The 19,324-nt window shown below is 37.7% G+C and overlaps 1 protein-coding gene across 1 annotated transcript in view; it reads left to right on the top strand.

The window, feature by feature from the left end:
- Positions 1-1,698: 1,698 nt before the first annotated feature.
- The window catches only part of SNW1 (SNW domain containing 1), a 35,147-nt gene continuing 17,521 nt past the window's right edge, over positions 1,699-19,324 (top strand). Inside the window, exons 1-6 of the mRNA XM_059914756.1 lie at positions 1,699-1,778; positions 6,036-6,189; positions 10,028-10,189; positions 17,326-17,421; positions 17,514-17,620; positions 18,574-18,678. Coding sequence (XP_059770739.1) covers positions 1,765-1,778; positions 6,036-6,189; positions 10,028-10,189; positions 17,326-17,421; positions 17,514-17,620; positions 18,574-18,678 — 638 coding nt within the window. The 5' untranslated portion in view covers positions 1,699-1,764. The remainder of the gene's footprint in view (positions 1,779-6,035; positions 6,190-10,027; positions 10,190-17,325; positions 17,422-17,513; positions 17,621-18,573; positions 18,679-19,324) is intronic.

Raw genomic sequence — 19,324 nt, 5'->3', positions numbered from 1 at the left:
AAAAAAATATATATACTTATTTGTGTATACTTTTAAATGGAAGGATAAACTATAAAAAATATTTTTAAACGTTATCTACAGGGTGAGGAAAGGAAAAAGAAGGAAGAGACTGGGAAATAATCTAGACTTCTCTAAATGTACTACCTGCTTGGTAAATTTTGGATTTGAAACCATATAACTGTTTCACAAAAGTATTTTTCTTTTATAAAGCAGCTCCCAAAAATCCAAAGCAAAATGAAATATTCAGACCTAACTGGGTATCAAGTTAGTGGCATAATCACACACAGAGGAATTATTCCAAGTCACTTTAAAGCAATGCAACTTGACTGTACGTGCCTAGAGAGATATATTCTGAGGACAAAAAAGACTTGAAAAAAAAATTCAGAAACTATTATCATTAGGCATATGTTTAGTAATCATATTAGAAATGTTATTCTGAAACCATTATATATATAGGAGGATAAAGCAAATGAGTAATTATGTTAACACCATTAGGTACTGAGATTTTCAGGAGATACACATATAAAATCAAAGTAAAATCTGTATAATCCTAAACTTGGATTGGAATATTAGTATAAATGCATGATGCATTTTCTCAAAAAATATGAGTATATGTGAATTTTTTAGCTCTGTCCACTGAAAAGGCTTACAAACAATAATTGCCCAGTAACGATGAGCATTTGTAGCATCCAGATTGTTTTCTTTAAATATCACTTTCCAATTAAAGAAAACCTTTTTGGAAAAAGGACTGATTCAAGGTCTGGGGCAGAAAAAGTACTAAATTAGCCTTGAACATCTTGTCACACCAGAAATCAAGTGATCTTGGATGCGGGGTGCTTCTGCTGCTGTTCAAACTAGTGTGTGTGGTTTGGAAAAATTCAAAGAACTGTACACTGAGTGCATGCACCTTTCTGTATGTGTGCTATACTGCTATTAAAAGTTCGTTTCTACATCATGGAAGATTTCAAACGTATACAAGAGTAGAGAGAATAATATAATAAATATCCATTTCCCCATTATCTAGCCTCAACAGTGATCAAAACTCATAGCTATTCTTGTTTCATCTATGGTATATTCCCCCCACCTCCCTCTCCCCAATATCTTGAAGCAGATTTCATTTATCCTATCACTTCATCAAAGACTATGTTTAATCCATAATCTATGTAAAAGACAATCTATCTAAAACACCTACGCGTATAAAAACATACATACATAATACACATAAGGAGTGTTCTAAAGGTAACCTACTAAGGATCACACAATACCTCCCCCCCCGGAGAGTGTTTTGGAGGTGGAATGTGGAGAAAGAAGACAGCGTGTAAAAATTTTTGAGTGTGAATGTTTTCACAGCGTCCAATAATTCTCCATTCGCCAGTCTCACGATTTCCCACTCTTTTATTTAACGTTGCCGCCCCCGGAAGGCTTTCGTATTTGGGACCCCACAAGGAAAATGAGATTAAGTGTAGAATAAAATAAAGAGACTTAAAAGGCATCTCAACTTCGTTAGTATTTTGCCTAGAGAACGCTCTATCGTGTCACAGTGGAAGAGTGATGCATTTGCTTTTTCTTAACTGAAGCGCGTATCCCATGATAACTCCGGTTAGAAGAGAACCGAATTGTAGTATTGTTCAACGAACTACAAATCCCAGAAGGCCATTCGGCTGGGGGCGCTTGCGCACCGCTTGCTCCTTCCTTTCCCCAACTCTCTGCCGGGAAAGACCCGCCCCGCGGTGCTGTCGCTCGCGCTGGAAGAAGCGGAAGAAGATGGCGCTCACCAGGTGGGTTGTTGATTTGGGTGCTCGATACGGAAGGGTCTGGGAGTACCCACCTTTTTCATTTCTCTTCCCACACTCTCCGGGCAGTAACCCGGCCCGGGCCACAGAGCGACACAGGCCGAGGCCACGGCTAGGCCCTCTCGCCGGCCGCCGGGGCGACTAGGCCTCGCCGAAGCTGGGGTCTTTCCTGAGCGGCTTCCCGGGTTGAGTTCGCCTCCTCACTAGGACCGAAAGCCGCGGCGTGGCGAATAGTTCTCTGCCTTAAGATGCCGAGGAGTCGCATGTGTTTTCGCTTAAGCATCTTGGGGGTGTGGAGAGAGCTCCCTCGGGTCCGCGGCTCGGGTGGGCGCGATGGGGGTGTGGAGGGCAGTGGCTTATTTGTCTTGGCAGAGTGAAGTGGGTGGGAGGCGATCGCTTGGCTTACGGCCGTTCGCCTGCCGAAGTCTCTCTCCTGTCTCTGTCCCGAAACAAGGATTTCTGGGGAAAAAAAAAGGGGGGGGGGCGCGGCACTGAACGGAGATTTAAAATCAGCCATAGTAGTGGTCGCTGTCTACTAATTCGCGCCGCTGCTCTGCACTTTAACTTTGGGCCTTAGGATTTCTTCCTGTAGATGGAACCACTTCGGATTTTTGCTGTCCCGGTTGCCTTGGCAACCGCAAGTAAAGTGGTCCCCGCCTTTAAGAGAAAGATGCTTAAGGGGGAGATTCCAAGGAGTTACGTAACTCCTATTAGTTGTCGACCTTGCTGCCCCATCTAAATAGAAGAACTTTCCATGCGAACAAACGCAACAGGAAAAGTTGAGTGTCACAGAGGGTAAAGAAAGTAATCATGTTAGTACATACGCTTGAGTTCCCTAAATACCCTTCATTCTCCTCACATACGTTTTTCCTGGCTGATGACAGTTACGAATCCTAAACATATTTGAATCAGAAAATTCTTTTGGGAATTACTTTTGGATGCCTTGCTCTATCCTAGGGCTTGTGTGTATACAGAAGGAAATCTGACAGTCTTTGGCTGCAGTGAAGATGGGGTACAAGGCATACAGATATGAAACAAAGAACAACACAGAATGCTTACTGTGTAGTACTAACCTTAAGTGCAAAAAGAATTAGGTGGAATGAGCTAAATGAAATGGAGCGTTTTCTTTAGGAAATGTTGCAGGCAGCAAACATTTGATTGAGTGCTCTCCAGATGGGAGAAGTGTGACAAAGACTAGTCGAGTTATGAGGAAAGGCTTTGTGGAAAAGATGGAATTTGAAAAGGACACAAAGGAAAAATATCAGAGATATTGTGGGTATTGTGTGCTTAAAACTGCAGTGGCAGGGACTTCCCTGGTGGTCCACTGGTTAACACACAGCACTTCCAGTGCAGGGGACGCGGGTTCAATCCCTGGTTGGGGGAACTGCGTGGCGTGGCCAAAAAATTATTATTATTTTTCCTTAAAATTGCAGGGGCAGAGTGCAGTCTTTAAATAGCTTGACTTACATAGCTTTCTGATTTTGTTGCGTTTTAGCTGATTTGGTTTCTGGAGATGGTCTCAAGTTTCCAGGTGAACTGTTCTCTCTGAAATCTACCAGGGATTCTTAACAGCAGGGACTGGACATGCTGATGTGTTACAGTCCTGGTGTTACTAACTAAAGATTTCAAGTCATACTGATTTAACTTTCTAAACTCGTGTATTTAAGGTTCTGTATCTAATAATATCACTTGCATTTAATACACTTTCTTTAGTAAAGGGGAAAGGATAGACTAAGATGTCTCCACAGTGGCACTATTGACTTTTTGGACTGGATAATTCATTCTTGTATGGGACTGTCCTGCGCATATTAACATGTTTAGCAGCATCTTTGGCCTCTACCCACTAGATGCCAGTGGAACCTCCAAACCCCTTTCTCCCCCCTACCTCCCAAGTTCTAACAATCAAGATGTCTCCAGACATTGTCAGATGTCTATGTTGTAGATATTTTGCTCCCAGTTGAGAAACACTGAGGTAGACTTTTTGCTGGCTTCTGCAGCCCACCCCCACCATTCCTCATGGGAATATCATCCTTTACAGGGAGCAACAAAATTAAGACCCCTTGGAAGGCTAGGGTGTGTTCTCATCATAATCCAGGCCAGATTTCCTGTTTACTGGTTTGTCCAAACTCTGCCTTTTGATCATTTTACTGACTGGTTCTTCCAACAGAAGGTAAAGACAAGAGAAATGAAACATAAGTAAATATTTTGGCTTCTTTGTTACTGTCTTTGTATCCCTCCTGTGTATTGGGTATACATGGTTTACTGAAAACAACTGTGGTATAAGCCCAAAACGTTTGACTCCATTCATCCAGTTAGTAAATCGCATGTGTTGAAAGTCTACCATGTGTCAGGCTAGGGTTGGTTTTACAGTATTGAATCAGTCAGGCAAACTTCTTATCCTCACAGAACTTACATTCTAGGGAAGACAGACTGCAGGAGTAAACAAATCAGTAATGCAAGTTCAGGTAGTAAGTACTAAGAATAAAATACAAATAAAGGGATAGAGAGTGACTCAAAGTGTGGGGTGGAATGCTGTTTTGGACAAGGTCGTCATGTAACAGCTGTTGGGAGATGTAATTGAGCAGGGACATGAATACTAAGAAGCAAGCACTAAAAAATCTGGGGAAGAGTTTTCTTAATAAGTAAATAAGAATACTTTATGGCAGTGGGAAAGCAAATGTAAAGATCCTGAGATGGCTTGTTTAAAGGAACAAGTGACATAAAAATGAGTGCAAAGGGAAGAGTGAATATATTTCTCTTGCCAACATTGAAGTAGGCCCTGCTGTGAGCTAGCTAGACAATGCGTGGAGAGTTAGGAATAAAAGAAACAGAAGGCGTGATTCCTGCCCTCAAGTTGCCTACAGTCTAATGAGAGAAAGAAAGGTAAATAAATACATGATAGCAATAAATAAGGTAGATGTTGTAATAATGATACATAGAGGGTCTTGTGAGAGCATGGGTGGTTAGTTTGGGCAACTAACCCAAACTGGGGGAATTGGAGAACAGCTCCAAATAATCAAATATTTATGGAACACATATTGAATGGTATTTAGACACTGTGCCAAGTGGTTCATGGGTACTGTCATTTAATACTTACTACAGCTCTGTGAGATAGGTAATCTTTTGGTCTGTCATTACAAATGAGAAAACTGAGGTTCAGAGAGGTAAACAACTAATCCAGGTTAGTGAGTGGCATGGGTAGGATTTGAACTCAGTTCTTAGCCATCACATTACCTGACCCGCCAGACTGGATTAGAGCCCTCTGACATACGCTGTCATAACACTCTGTACTTTTTCTTACCACTTAGTAAGTGGATTCCTATGGATTTGTGTGATTTTGATTGTCTCTCTCCCCTGCAAGACTCAGCTGTCTTTTTCTGTTCATCATCTCATTGCCTACCTAACACAGTGCCTGCACCCCAGCAACCACTAAATATTTTTGAATAAATAAGCTCTACTGCTTATTCACATATTCTTACTAGTCAAGAATCACAAAGGAACCTTAACTTTTCCATTAAATATATTATTCATATACTGGAATCCTTTTGTGGTACTTTGGGATATCTGTATAATAACATTTATCATACTTAAAAGTTAAGAATGGTTTAGTAGAAAGGCTGCTTTGATTAAAGAGTACCAAATTACATCTTTAGAATTTCTGCTTTGAATCTTTGAACTCTTAAATTTTAAATTGCATTCTAAACTATATACCTTGGGAAAACACACTTAAATATGCAACTCGTGTTTTCTTATTTTATCCACCTCTTTGTTACATTCAGTGCTAATATTTATTTTTTTGTATTGATGCTAAAATAGTTAAAAGTAGGAAGCATAAGAGTAAAATAGTTGAAAATAAGGAGTAAAGGAATAGTAAAGACACTAAGAAAACCATATACTAGAGAGTTGACCCCTTGGTAATTGAGAAAATTTACTTGCTTATTATAAGAAAAGAAAGGTGGAAGCATAAAAACTCAATGGTGTATTATGTGAAATATCTGTTAATTTTTTATTCTGGGCACCAGTTGCCTGCATCCTGGTCAGGTGTTTTTACTGTATGTCTCTTAGTACTTATTGCTTTCCAGGCATAATAAAATGACTGATAATCCTGCCATAAATCATTGGAAAGTTTGCTCTTTTGCTCAAAGGAAAAAGTATTACAGGAAAATAGTGTCTGATGGCCAAATTGCAATAATCAAATATAAGAGTTTTTAAAATTCTGACTTTTATTATCTTTGCTTATAGCTTTTTACCTGCACCTACTCAGCTATCTCAGGACCAGCTTGAGGCTGAAGAAAAAGCAAGATCGCAGAGATCACGACAGACCTCACTGGTCTCCTCCCGAAGAGAACCTCCCCCATACGGGTACCGGAAAGGCTGGATACCTCGGTTATTAGAGGTAAATAATTGTGCTGAAAATTATTATAGCACCTTTGTAAAATAAATTTAAACCCTAGAACTTCTGCATATGAATGTCAGTATGATAGAAATTCTGGTTGTGAGCTCTCAAGACATGTACTTCCCTCAGAAGATTGAGCTTTTTCTTCTTGCTTATTCTCACTGCTTTATGATCACTGGAGAAATGTACAATTTATGTCTATTCTTATGTCAAACTGTTACTCATGTACAGAAGAAACTAACAAACCCTTTATGTTTGGGGGGGATTATAGTATATGGAAAATAATGGGAAAGTAAGAGGAAAAAGATGAAAGAATGGTTTCATGTTCAGGTGCCTTTCCCTCCCTCTCCCCTTCATGCACAATGCCACATCACCCTGAAGAAACAACTTTCCTCCAGGGAAAACTCCAGCAGCATTTCCTTTTCTGATTTCTTTCCTGTTGGTATAGTGGATAGAACACTGACAAGGAGTTTTTTTTAATTAATTGTTTTGCATTATAGCTGTGTTCCTTACTCTTTGTGTGACCCTGGACAGATCCTAAGCTCTCTTCATCTGTTTTCTTATCTTCAACTTGAGAATGTTAATATATTCTAACATACAGATTAGATGAATTTGCGGGAAGGTATAAGAGACAGAATTTGTTGGTTGATTCGGAGGCAGTGAGGGAGAAGGAGGAATCTGAAATGATCTTTTTATATATCTAGCTTGTTCCCAAAGAACAAACTTTTTTGGCAGCACCTATTCTCCTAATTACTCAGGATCTTGTGCATCAGTTCAATGCATATTCCTTTCCCTAATTCCAGGGCATACTGCCCATGCTTGATCACCTTTTTTTTAATCTAGGGAGAAACGCAAACATTTGAGACTTTCCTCCTTTTCAAAGCCGCTTCCTGTTCTCCATCTCCCTGTATTCATTCTGACTCCTGCAAATTTTCCTCCTCCAATTCCCAAGGGATATACCTGCCCTAATAAAAACCTCTGTGCCTATTCATGTTTGTACCCAGTTATTTTCATTTTATCACTTTGTCATGTTCTGTCTTTATATGGTTATAATTTTACTTTACAAATGGGAAGGGCCCAGTGTCCTTAGCTTTTTTTCATATGCCTCCAAGTGGTGATCATAGTGAACTAAGTATTCAGTGGATTGAAATATGTTGCTTAGCACCTATAAAAAGGCAACTGTATTCTCAGCCTCTCTCATGTTTGTCATTACCCCTGCCCTACCAAACTCTTCGTACAGCCTAGAAGAGGAACACTCAACTAAAGAGATCATGTCTTCTCCTAACATATTCCCTGGTGATTTTTTTGTTTCTTTGGTTGATTTTTGTTCAGCTGTCCTCTGGTCCTTATTAATTCTAGTGTGTGAAAGCCAGTCTTACCACACTTATGATGGGATTTTTGTTGTTGTTGCTTTTGTTTTCACTGATAATGTAATTTGTGAGAAGCAGAGCAAAATAAAAGATATTAAGGAAGCTGTGATGCCGTCTTATCTGTGGCAAAAAGACAGAACTTGTCATTATCTAACAGAAGGCTTGAGTTGTTTCTTTTTAGGGATTACAGATGCTCTACTTTTGGCCTCTCGATAGATTAGGGTGGGATGGCAGGCATCATTTTACCTACAGTAGAAATCTCATCTTTACTTGCATTTCAGCATCAGGACATTCAGGTACTGTTAGCTTTTAAAATCTTACTTGACTATCAAAAGTGTCATATATCCTGGTGGAGCAGAACAGTTTATTTGAAAATCAAACCAAAATGGCCAGCTAATAGAAATACTGTGAATGCTTCTTGAGGAGAGTGAAAGTTCTGTGGAAGAAAGCATTTTGTCCTAGTTTTTAAAGTAAAAGCTATGATTTTTCTGGCAAGCTTTATGACCATGTAATGCCACATCTACAGTCCTGAAGTGCTTATTATAGTTGAAGAACTCTAGTAAATCTGAGCCCATGTCAGATTGATGGCCTGGGTACAGGTAGGACCTTTCTTGGGAATACCTTAACTATTTTCTGCCTAATTTACAAGAAAATGTCTCCTTTAGCTTTATTGTTTGTTTTAAAAAATGTCAAACCTTTCTTTAGCAAGTAAGCATGTTGTACCTAGAAAATCATATATCCAGGATCTAATGGAATATTTCTTGAAGGAGGAGATCATATAAAAGTGGCTATTTTCATAATTTTTTTTCCATCAAACCCCCTCTAAATGATTAATATTAATATATTTTTTCTCTCATTTCTTAGTGAAATGATTTGCCTTTTTTTGAGCCAGGGTATTTTAGTTTAGTAAAAAATTTAAAGACTTTTGGAGTCAAAAGATCTGGGTTCAGGTCCTCGTAGCTATATCCATGAGACCTTGGAAAAATCACTTTTAACTTTTCTAAACTTGAATTTTTTCCATATGAAAATATGAGGTGTTGAAGAACTATAAGAATTAAATGAGAATATATGTGTGGATTATATTTTGTAAATTATAATAAGGTACTAAGCAAGTATTATTAAATTTAACAAAACTATTTAAATTATATTTAATATTCATATGTTAATTTGATGATATACATTTTTGTAATATTAAACTTCATTGACAGACTTAGCTTGTTCTACTTTAGAGGTCTTAATTCTCTCTTCTAAGTAATTGTATAATCTTCGTTAGAAATGTGGTAAACTCATTTCTGGGTCCTTCCTACTTATTTGCTTCTCATGGAACACTGAATAAATAGTATGTTGTTAAAATCTGAAGAAGAAATATAATTCTTTACTTTTTTTTTTTTGGCTGTACCGCTCAGCTTGCGGGATCTCAGTTCCCCGACCAGGGATTGAACCTGGGCCACAGTGGTGAAAGCCCGGAATCCTAACCACTAGGCCACCAGGGAACTCCCTAATACTTTACATTTTTGCTCTAACTATAGCATGACCTGTCCTTCACTAAGAAAATTATGTATGAAAAATCTTTTCCTTATGCTAAACATTTTGTTTAATTTCTTCCTGTCATGTACATAAAATCCACATCCTTGCCATGGTCTAGAAACCCTTTCGTGATCTGGTGTTTGTCCACCCTTGCAGACTTATCACCTATATGTCTGCTCCTCTGCCCTCAATAAGCTACAGCCCCAATGGACACTTGCTGTATAATCTGCCTAGAAAATGCTTCCTTCAGATCTTCCCATGACTGATTTCTCATCATTCAGGCTTTAGCTCATGTTACCTCTTCACAAAGGTTATCCCAACCACACTATCAAAAATAGCCCCTCTTGGGACTTCCCTGGTGGCGCAGTGGTTAAGAATCCGCCTGCCAATGCAGGGGACACGGGTTCGAGCCCTGGTCCAGGAAGATCCCACACGCCGCAGAGCAACTAAGCCTGTGCGCCACAACTACTGAGCCTGCATTCTAGAGCCCGCGAGCCACAACTACTGAAGCCCGCGCACCTAGAGCCTGTGCTCAGCAGCAAGAGAAGCCACCACAATGAGAAGCCCGCGCACCGCAAGGAAGAGTAGCCCCTGTTCACTGCAACTAGAGAAAGCCCGCGCGCAGCAACAAAGACCCAGTGCAGCCAAAAACAAATTAATAAATAAATTCATTTAAAAAATAATAATAATAAAGAAAATAGCCCCTCTTTCCAGTCCCTTTATTGCTTTCAAGGCATTTATCACAAGCCAAAAATTACGCTTTTTATATCTTTGCCCACTAAAATGTACACTCCACAAGGTCAGAGACCTCTGTTTTGTTTACTGCCATTTCTGTAACATCTAGCATAATAAGGGTTCAATGGTTATTTGTTGAATGAGTGAATATATCTTAAATCTCAAACTACTATTAAATATTCTTTTTATTTCTTTTTAATATATAGGATTTTGGAGATGGAGGTGCTTTTCCAGAGATCCACGTGGCCCAGTATCCCCTGGATATGGGACGAAAGAAAAAAATGTCAAATGCACTGGCCATTCAGGTGGATGCTGAAGGAAAAATTAAGTATGATGCAATTGCTCGACAGGGACAGTCAAAAGACAAGGTAACCCTCTCATTGATTTTTTTTCCCCATTGATAAATATTTTGTGAGGAGTTTTTTTAATTGTATGAAAAATGATAAATCTGGCCATTTAGTTTATGTTAAAAGTAACAGTGAAGTATACTTAGGCTAACTGAAGATGACTTCATAACAATATGAACAATATAATATGACTTCATAACAGCAGTGACTTTTTCCTTTAAAATTCCCCAAATTGATGATAGGTTATGTATACTTAAGGGTTTTTATGTATTTGTTTTACATTTTAAAAACAGTTCTTTTTTTTCCCTTCTAGTTTTATTGAGATATAATTGACATACAGCACTGTATATTAAAAACAATTCTTTTATAGTACTAACTTTTTTAAAGGCTAGCAAATTTTTAAAAATCTACAATCCTAGCACCCTAAAAAAATTAGATTTAGTTTTGTCTATAGTCTTCTATTTCTCTTCCATGTACTTAAAGAGTACATAGATACTTAATTATTTTAATGGTTCATTTGAATAGAATTAATCACATAGACTTCTTTCTCCCTTGATTAAGTACAAAACTGGCACTTGCTACTTTTAGGATGGCCCTGCTTACAAAGTAATCCAAAGACAAAAAATGAAGTTTACTTAAAATAATCTCATCACAGAGCAGCCACACTCAGAGCCAAGGAACTGTTTTTAAGACCTAGTTGTTTTTTTTTTAATAAATAAATACTCCAAGTAGAGGTAAAAGGGCTCTTTAGAATTGAAGATATTGGGGAAAGTACTTGAGAACCTTCACTACCTGTCCTTTGCTTCTCTTTCTCCCAAACATTTTCATTTTACCCTGTAAGACAGCACTAATGATAAACCATCCTTTGATCCTCCATCATGGCTGCTAGTTTTGGGGGGAAAAACAATTATGCAGTCATGCAAATTTGTATCTCAGGTTTCAGCAGAGCTGTCTTGATGTTCCTCCAAGCTTAACTCCTACTCCTCTCCATCCCCTCTCAGTTTAACAGGTGATTCCCCATCTGTTTGCAGATAAGACTACTGGAAGAAAATTGTTGGCTTTCTTTATCCTGCACGTGTCTTTTTGTCTTGACTATTCCTTTTGTCTCTATAACAAATCTCTTCTCCTATCTAAACCTAATCTTGTCAAGTGTATTCTAGTGTATCCTGGATCTCGTCCCTTCCCCTTTTCTTTGTAACCTCACCTTTACATGTATTCCCACTTTACATATATACACACACACATATACACTCAAACATACACATCTTTTTTTTACATGAATGAGATTTTAATTCTCATAACTCCTGTAGACGCTTTTTTTTTTACTTAAGATGTTTTGAAGATTTTCATTAAGAAAAATCTATATAGATATTCTAAGCATTAGTGGTTTCCAATATTTTAGTTTTGCACACAGTGCTGTATTCAAGATCCATATATAAACATCTTTTTGCACATGAGTATTTGTGTAAAATAAATTCTTAGTAGTCTATACATTGGGTCAAAGGATATTCACATTTGAAATGTGGCACATAATGCCAGTATGTTCTCTAAAAAGCCTTTGCTTAACAATCATTCCATTCTTTTGTGTTTCCCTCAGACCCTCCATCTGTTAGTCACCATGATTTATCTTATTTCCTTAACATTTCTCTGGTATAGTCCCTTCTCTGCTACTTAGTTCAGACCCTTATTTTTTCTTGCTTAATTTACTGCAGTAGAGTCTGAACCCATCTCCTTGGCATTTGTCTTGCCTGCCTGAAAAAACAGTCATTCACGTTTTTCTGTTTCTCTCCCTCTCTCCCCCACATAAACACACACAAGCATGCACACTTAAAATCTTTCCATAGCCTTCAGGATAAGTACCAGCCAAGCACCTTATGGCACAATGACCCCTTGCCTACCTTTCTAGCCTAGCATCAACTTTCATGACCAGAATACTGAAATCCAAAAATAAAGAGTCCAGTTTTAGCCATTCTATTTATTTTCAATACAAAATAATCACCATAACAGGTGGTGGTTAAAGAAGAAGAAACTTTCAGGCATTCCCTATGAATGTCTACTATGAGGAACTTCTTGCAGCTCCCCTATTATGGCATGTTCTTTCTTACCTTGGGAGCTTCCTCTGGGTACCCTCCTATGCTGGGGAAAGCCATCTCCCTATTCTTTTTTCTGGCTAAATTCTATTGCTTTCAAGTCACAACTCGCTCTTCACTATTCCAGGATACTCTCCCTGATCCTCCCTAACTAGATTGGGTGTCCTTCCTCCCTATTCCCTGTGTTTACTGTAAAGTAGCGGTTGTAATTATCCATTTTGTTGTAGTTATCCTTTTGTTGTGTTATCCATTCACTAATAATGTTCTATGTCATTTGACTAAAAGCTCCTTGAGTACAGAGATTATATCTTTTCATTTTCCTCTTTGGCACCTAACTTAGTGCCTGACAGCTTGACACACAGGCATTCAGAAGTGTTTGTTGGAGGTATTATAGCAATATTTATTGAATAACAGAAAACCACTTTTCCTGAAGCCACTAAGGAAGCATGGTCCACTCCTGCAAAAGGAAAAATAAGTCCCTGTACATGCAGGGCATATACTGGAAATTTACCCTGGGCCATGAAGGCCTTCATTCACCTTTGTCTTGGTGCACCTCTCCTTCTCTGGAATAATAACTATGCTTTATTGGTATGTGCTACCTCTCCTCTCATTTATTAGGAAAAAGCAGCATTTTAGGACAATAATTTGACATTGACAGGATGTGTAATTTTGAATGAAATACAGTTTTAGCCCATTTTACATGTATATTGGTGATTCTTTTGTATTGAAAGTAGAGTAGAAATGTTAAAACTGAACTGTTTATTTTTAGATTTCAGTATTCTGGCCAAATAAGATCTCCAAAGTATTGTTTGTTACACAGTAAAAGCCTTACATGTTTGCCTAGAAATCAGCCACTGGAAATGAACCCTAGACTAGTAGTTTATAGGGGTACCACTCTCAGGTTCATACTAACCCTGACTGTAATGGGGAAGCTGTACATGTGTGGGGTGGGGGTGTATAGGAAATCTCTCTACATCCTGTTAATTTTGCTGTGAACCAAAAACTGCTCTGAAAACTGCTCCTAAGACTGCTTAAAAAAAAATCATAATAAGTAACCACAATGAAGATTAAAAAAAAAAAAAAAAGAATAGGGCACGCAATGAGTTGAGAAGAAAGATACTGAATAGAGTGACTACCTGGAGGATTCTAACATTGTTTATGATGGATGTATTTCCTTGCTGGACTTTATACCCTGGAATATACATTTGAATTCCTTACACAAATTTAATTAATATGTTATTTTAAAAAGTGGATGTATTAATGCATGAAGTTTTAGACTGCATGTAATAATTCAACATTATGCATTGGCATTTGGAGGAGGGGAACACTTCTTGATTGTTTGGGACTGTCTTGAGCATTGCATTATGTTTAACATAACTGGCGCTACCTATTAAATGCCAGTAGTGCCCCCTCCTGCACCCCCGCCATTGTCGTAAACAGAAACATCTCACGTGTTTTCAAAGGCCCTGGGAGGGGAGTTGGAGGCGTTAGCATTGCCCTGTGTTAAAACCACTGATTTTCCTGTTTCAGAAGTAGGAATTGGCTACTAAATGCACAAAATGAGATTTTTAAAAAATTCATTGTCATTCAGAATGCTGATATTCAGGGTCCTTGACATAGGATGAAAATGGCTTATTGGATTATTGAATTTGCGCTACACTGCAGTGGTTTCTGATTTGTATCAGAGGGATCTGGCACTCTTCAGAAACCAGGGACTTCTCACTGAAATATTAATAATGAAAGAGCAAGAATGGAAAATGCTAGCTGTAGGTATAAGAGGTGAACAAGGCAAGGTTCCAAGGGATAATATTCTAGGGCAAGTCTAAGGCCATTGATCTCTCTAAATGTAAAGTAAATACTGTGTACAAGACTTAATAGTAATACAAAACTGGGAAGGAGAAAAAAAAATTTAAGTAAATCTCAATAGAACTAAATCCTTTTTTATTTTTTATTTTTTTACAAATTGTGACTTCAGTCATAAATCTTGAAATAAAAAGCCTGGTGTTTACATTTTTCCTTCTGAAATCGTTAAATAGGAAATGTTACATACATGATATTGCCTAAAAGAATGCCTTCAACCCCTCAACCCCCCCCAAAAAAAACTCCAAACAACCTTAACCCCAAGATAAATTGTATGTTATTACCTTGGTCATATGATTTCACAAACTATGTCTATAAAGACAGTGTTTTCTTTCTACCTCTGAAATGGTAGCTATGCTGACAAGCTTATCCTTTTAGTCAATCCAATCCTTTGCCAGTTTTCAGTAACAAAAAACTTCTGTTTCATAGATGAGTTATTACTTTATCTTGTTCACAAAACTCATTTGTGCTCCTGATACCTTCGAAAGTATATTGTAATTTTTCGGATAATCCTCCCCAGCCCCTTTGCCCCCTGAGATATACTGAGTTTCTTCAGCACATTTGGTTCTCAGGCAATAAAAATTTGGGGTTTTATAGTTAATACCATGGAGGAATCTTGCTCTTCAGACGTCCTTCACTCAGCTTTGTGAAATGCTAGAATCTTATTGATGCTCATTTAAAGGGTTATTAACTTTGGAATACCCAAATAAGAAGCAGCAAATGGCTCTTGTATGCTAAATTAGTATTGAGACTTTATGTTGAGCATATACGACTACCAGGGAGTAGAATCCCTTCCTGTAGCAATTACTGTGTAAAAGTAATTAACTCTTCATAGTCTTGGTATTATTTTCTAGAGATTGTTATATAACTTGTAATTCTTATGATATAGATTTTTTCCATCCTGAAAAGAAGTAAGACTTTTTTTTTTTAATTTATTTTTATTGTTGGTCGTGTTGGGTCTTTGTTGCTGCGCGCGGGCTTTCTCTAGTTGCGGCGAGTAGGGGCTGCCCTTCGTTGCGGTGTGCGGGCTTCTCATTGCCGTGGCTACTCTTGTTGCGGAGCACGGGCTCTAGGCACGCGGACTTCAGTAGTTGCGGCACGTGGGCTCAGTAGTTGTGGCTTGCAGGCTCTAGAGCACAGGCTCAGTAGTTGTGGCGCACGGGCTTAGTTGCTCCACGGCATGTGGGATCTTCCCTGACCAGAGCTCGAACCCATGTCCTCTGCATTGGCAGGCGGATTCTTAACCACTGCGCCACCAGAGAAGCCCAAGAAGTAAGACTTTGGAGGTCAGCTACGAGCTGTGTGATCTTAATGCACTGAGCCTTGCTTTTCTCACTGGAGTGCGCTTTAGGGTCCCTTCCAAAATGAACACTCTGAGAGGATGGTGACACTAGTAGCTCCCATATCAATAGACATGTTTTGTGGTAAATTATCTACATTTCTTACCTGATCCCTTTTCTTATTCCTGAGAAAAACAAGCTGGAGATTTCAGTCTATAGTCATGATACAGTTTTTCCGGGAAATCAACAGCTTATATAGAACATTCTGCAGGCCCAAAATATATGTACCTTTAGCATAGAATAGAGCGTCTCTGAAAGTCATACATTCAATCATTTGTACAAAAACTATTGACTGAATGCCTCCTGTGGACCAGGCATTGTTATAAGCACTGGAGACACTTAAATGAATAAGAGATTCCTCATCAATAATATAGGTATAATCATTGTGCACACCTCATAGGGTTGATGCGAAAGTTAGGTTAGTTTATATATATAAAGCAAAAGAACAGTGGCACAAAATAAGTGCTTAATAAATGTTACCTATTATAATTGTTATTACTTTAATGGGGAAGACAGGTAAAGATTTAAAATAGATAATAATTTCATACTGTGAGCAGTGCTTTGAAGAGAGTATACAGAGTTCTGTGACACTGAATGATTGGGTAGGGAGGGGTTGCCCCTTTAGTGAGGGTAGTCATAGGAGGCCTCACCCTTGCATACCTGACCTTTGAACCAAGACTCAGGTTGAGAACCCAATTGAAGAACCAGGAGCAATACTCTGTAAAGGCTCAGAATTGGGGGAAAGCAGGTTGTGTTGAAAAAACAGAAGAGTCCATGTGACTGAAGCATAATGAATGAGGGAGCAAGAGGTACAGGGGAAGACTGAAGCTGTAGGCAAAGCCAGGTCAGGTCGTATAGGCCATTAAGTTTATTTTGCTCTGTTGTTTGGAGTGAGAAATTAGCAATAGCATGCATTTCCTTTAAGCTATTTTAAGGAATGTCATGGTAGAATGCAATTATTGATATAAGACTTTGACTTACAGTAGTAAACATTTTCTTCTGCAGAAAATTTCTGAAGATCTCAAGTGCCCAGGAATTTTGTTTTCTTTCATATTTATAAGTTGTCCTTTATCTGTATGTGTGTCAAAGAATTCCCAACTCAAGCAGCAAAATCTAGAATGCTGCTTATTTGTTAAATTTCCAGTACTTCTGTTTTTCTATAAAATCTGCCATGTAAGTTATTATGGAAGTATTCGAAAGGATAGATGGACATGAAAGTCAGTAATATTCTATTTGGCAGAGGCCTACCCATCAGATAACAGTCCTAAATTTGGATAATGAGTGTAAAATAAGGTGTGTGTATAGAATTTTTTTTTTTCAGGGAAGAAAGTGTTCTGGGTTTTTTTGACCATGGCAAATGTTCATTTTCTTAGTCTATGAATAGAGTTGATGCCATAAAAGACAAACATTATAAGTAGGGCGAGGTCAATGAAATTTTTTAGGCCTCCTGAATTTGGAAATTATTCAGTAACCTGACTTACATTCCAATGAGCTTGTAATCCAAGATAATGGTGCTATAGGCGGTTTATATCATCATTAATTTCAAATCCTAGTGAGCCTTAAAAATAGGGATCACTGATGCATAAGATTTTGTTGGCACAATTTATTTGGATACTGACTTGATTAGAAGATCTCAAATAATTTAAATGCTTGAGGTCAGAGGAAAATTATTAACTTTTATAGCCAGGGCAGCAATTTGTGTATATATATATTTAAACTTCCTTGGTTTTAAAATCTAAAAGACAAAATCTGTGTCCTAAATTTATAAATGTGCTGAGAGGACATTTTGACTTCTGAAATGACTTAATGAGGTTGCTTCTCTTCATTCCTTGCTTTTCTTAAGCCTGCTTGTGTTTGAACATTTTAGGTCATTTATAGCAAGTACACTGACCTGGTTCCCAAAGAAGTCATGAATGCAGATGACCCAGACCTGCAAAGACCTGATGAAGACGCCATTAAAGAGGTAACTGGGAATCGATATGTATAATTATTTTACATGACTTTTTACATCTTTATTAACTTTCGAACCACTCAATGTGTTGTTTCTTATCTCAGATAACAGAAAAGACAAGGGTAGCCTTAGAAAAATCCGTATCGCAGAAGGTTGCTGCGGCCATGCCAGTCCGAGCAGCTGATAAACTGGCTCCTGCTCAGTATATCCGGTATGAATCATGCCTGGAGGTTTTAGTTTCATGTTGGAAGTGATTGGATTTGGGGGTCCTGGTATTCTTTCACTATCTTTAGTCACAATTGTAAATGCAGTTTTTTGAATAATGACTTGAAGCCTATTGACTCTTTGTGCATTCAGTTGAAAGCAGAATTTTTTAAGCTATCCACTTTTAAGATATTAGCTATTATGCTATTTTAAAAACATATTTTTTGTTTTTAGAAATTAACAATTACATAGAGTATATGATGCAAACCACAGTGATTATAGTTTTCAATTTTTATATAATATATATGTATATAATATATAACATTAGTATATAGGAAATATTATATAGTATAATACTATTATAATTATTTAATATAATAATAGTATACTATAAATATTAATAATATATTAATATCATTTATATAATAATAGCCATCCTTATAATACTTCCAAATTTTGAGGGATTTCACTCAACTAAATCTTTATGTGGAAAGATGATTCATATATAGATGTTAACGGAAAATTTAGAGCTGGTAGGACCGCTGCCATTATTCTTTCTGTTTTACAGCCTATGCTTAGTCAAAAACTACTAACTATAAGTTGCTTGCTGAGGATATTTTGAGGCATTTTTTCCTCAAATGCAGACTTACGAAATAGGTGCTATTTTCTAGACCTCTTATCTGTGAAATTGAACACTGTGGCTTCCATGGTTCAAAATGGACTGTGATGGATTATTTGCAAATTAATACAACTGTAGTTTACATTGTGCTTATAACTCAGAATTGCTGTTAGTTCTCTTATCTCCGTTGCTATCTGCTCTGCCTAAATATTGTTGCAATTTTCGATTAATACTTTGTGAGAGAAGTTGACAATGTAGTCCAGTTTAGGATTGTAATAGAAGAAAAATACCTATTGAAAACTTGAACTGGATATACCTTTAGTTTCATCTACATTCTTTAGATACACACCATCTCAACAAGGAGTGGCTTTCAACTCTGGAGCTAAACAGAGAGTTATTCGAATGGTGGAAATGCAGAAAGATCCAATGGAGCCTCCAAGGTTCAAGTAAGTAGGTGGTTTCATGAGAAGGAACCACTATTCTTAAAAAAAAGATATCAAAGGAGGAAAATGTCTATCAACATGTGAATGGATAAACAGATTGTGAGACATCTATACGTGGAATACTGTTGAGCAATAAAAAGGAATAAACTTTAATACGTGCAGTAAAGTGACATGGGTGAATCTCAAAATAATTATGCTGAGTGAAAGAAGTGAGACAAAAACAAGTACATACTGTATGATTCTTTTTATATAAAACTCTAGAAAACGCAAACTAGTCTACGATGACAGGAAGTAGATCAGTGGTTGCCTGCCGGGAAGGAGGGAGTATGGATAGGCGATGAGAGGAAAAAGAGGGATAGGCAAAGGGGCATGCAGAAACTTTTGGAGGTGATGGGTATCTTCACTATTTTGATTGTGATGATGGTTTCATAGGTATTTACTTGTGTCAGAAGTTAATCAGATTGTACACTTCATGTATTGTTAATTGTAAATTAGTTGTACCTCAATAAAGCTGTTTCTTAAGAAGGCAAAAATATATTGCTCGATGAAATGATGTTAATAGTGTGGAGGTGAAGTGGGTAATGATGATGAGAGAGTTGGCTGTGTTTTAATAATTGTTGAAGCTGAGTGGTTGTGGTGAGAAAAACAA

Source organism: Balaenoptera ricei, chromosome 2 (genome assembly GCF_028023285.1).
Source record: "Balaenoptera ricei isolate mBalRic1 chromosome 2, mBalRic1.hap2, whole genome shotgun sequence".
NCBI lineage: Eukaryota > Metazoa > Chordata > Mammalia > Artiodactyla > Balaenopteridae > Balaenoptera > Balaenoptera ricei.
Note: the sequence above shows the minus strand (reverse complement) of the source record. Positions and strands in the feature narration are given on the sequence as shown.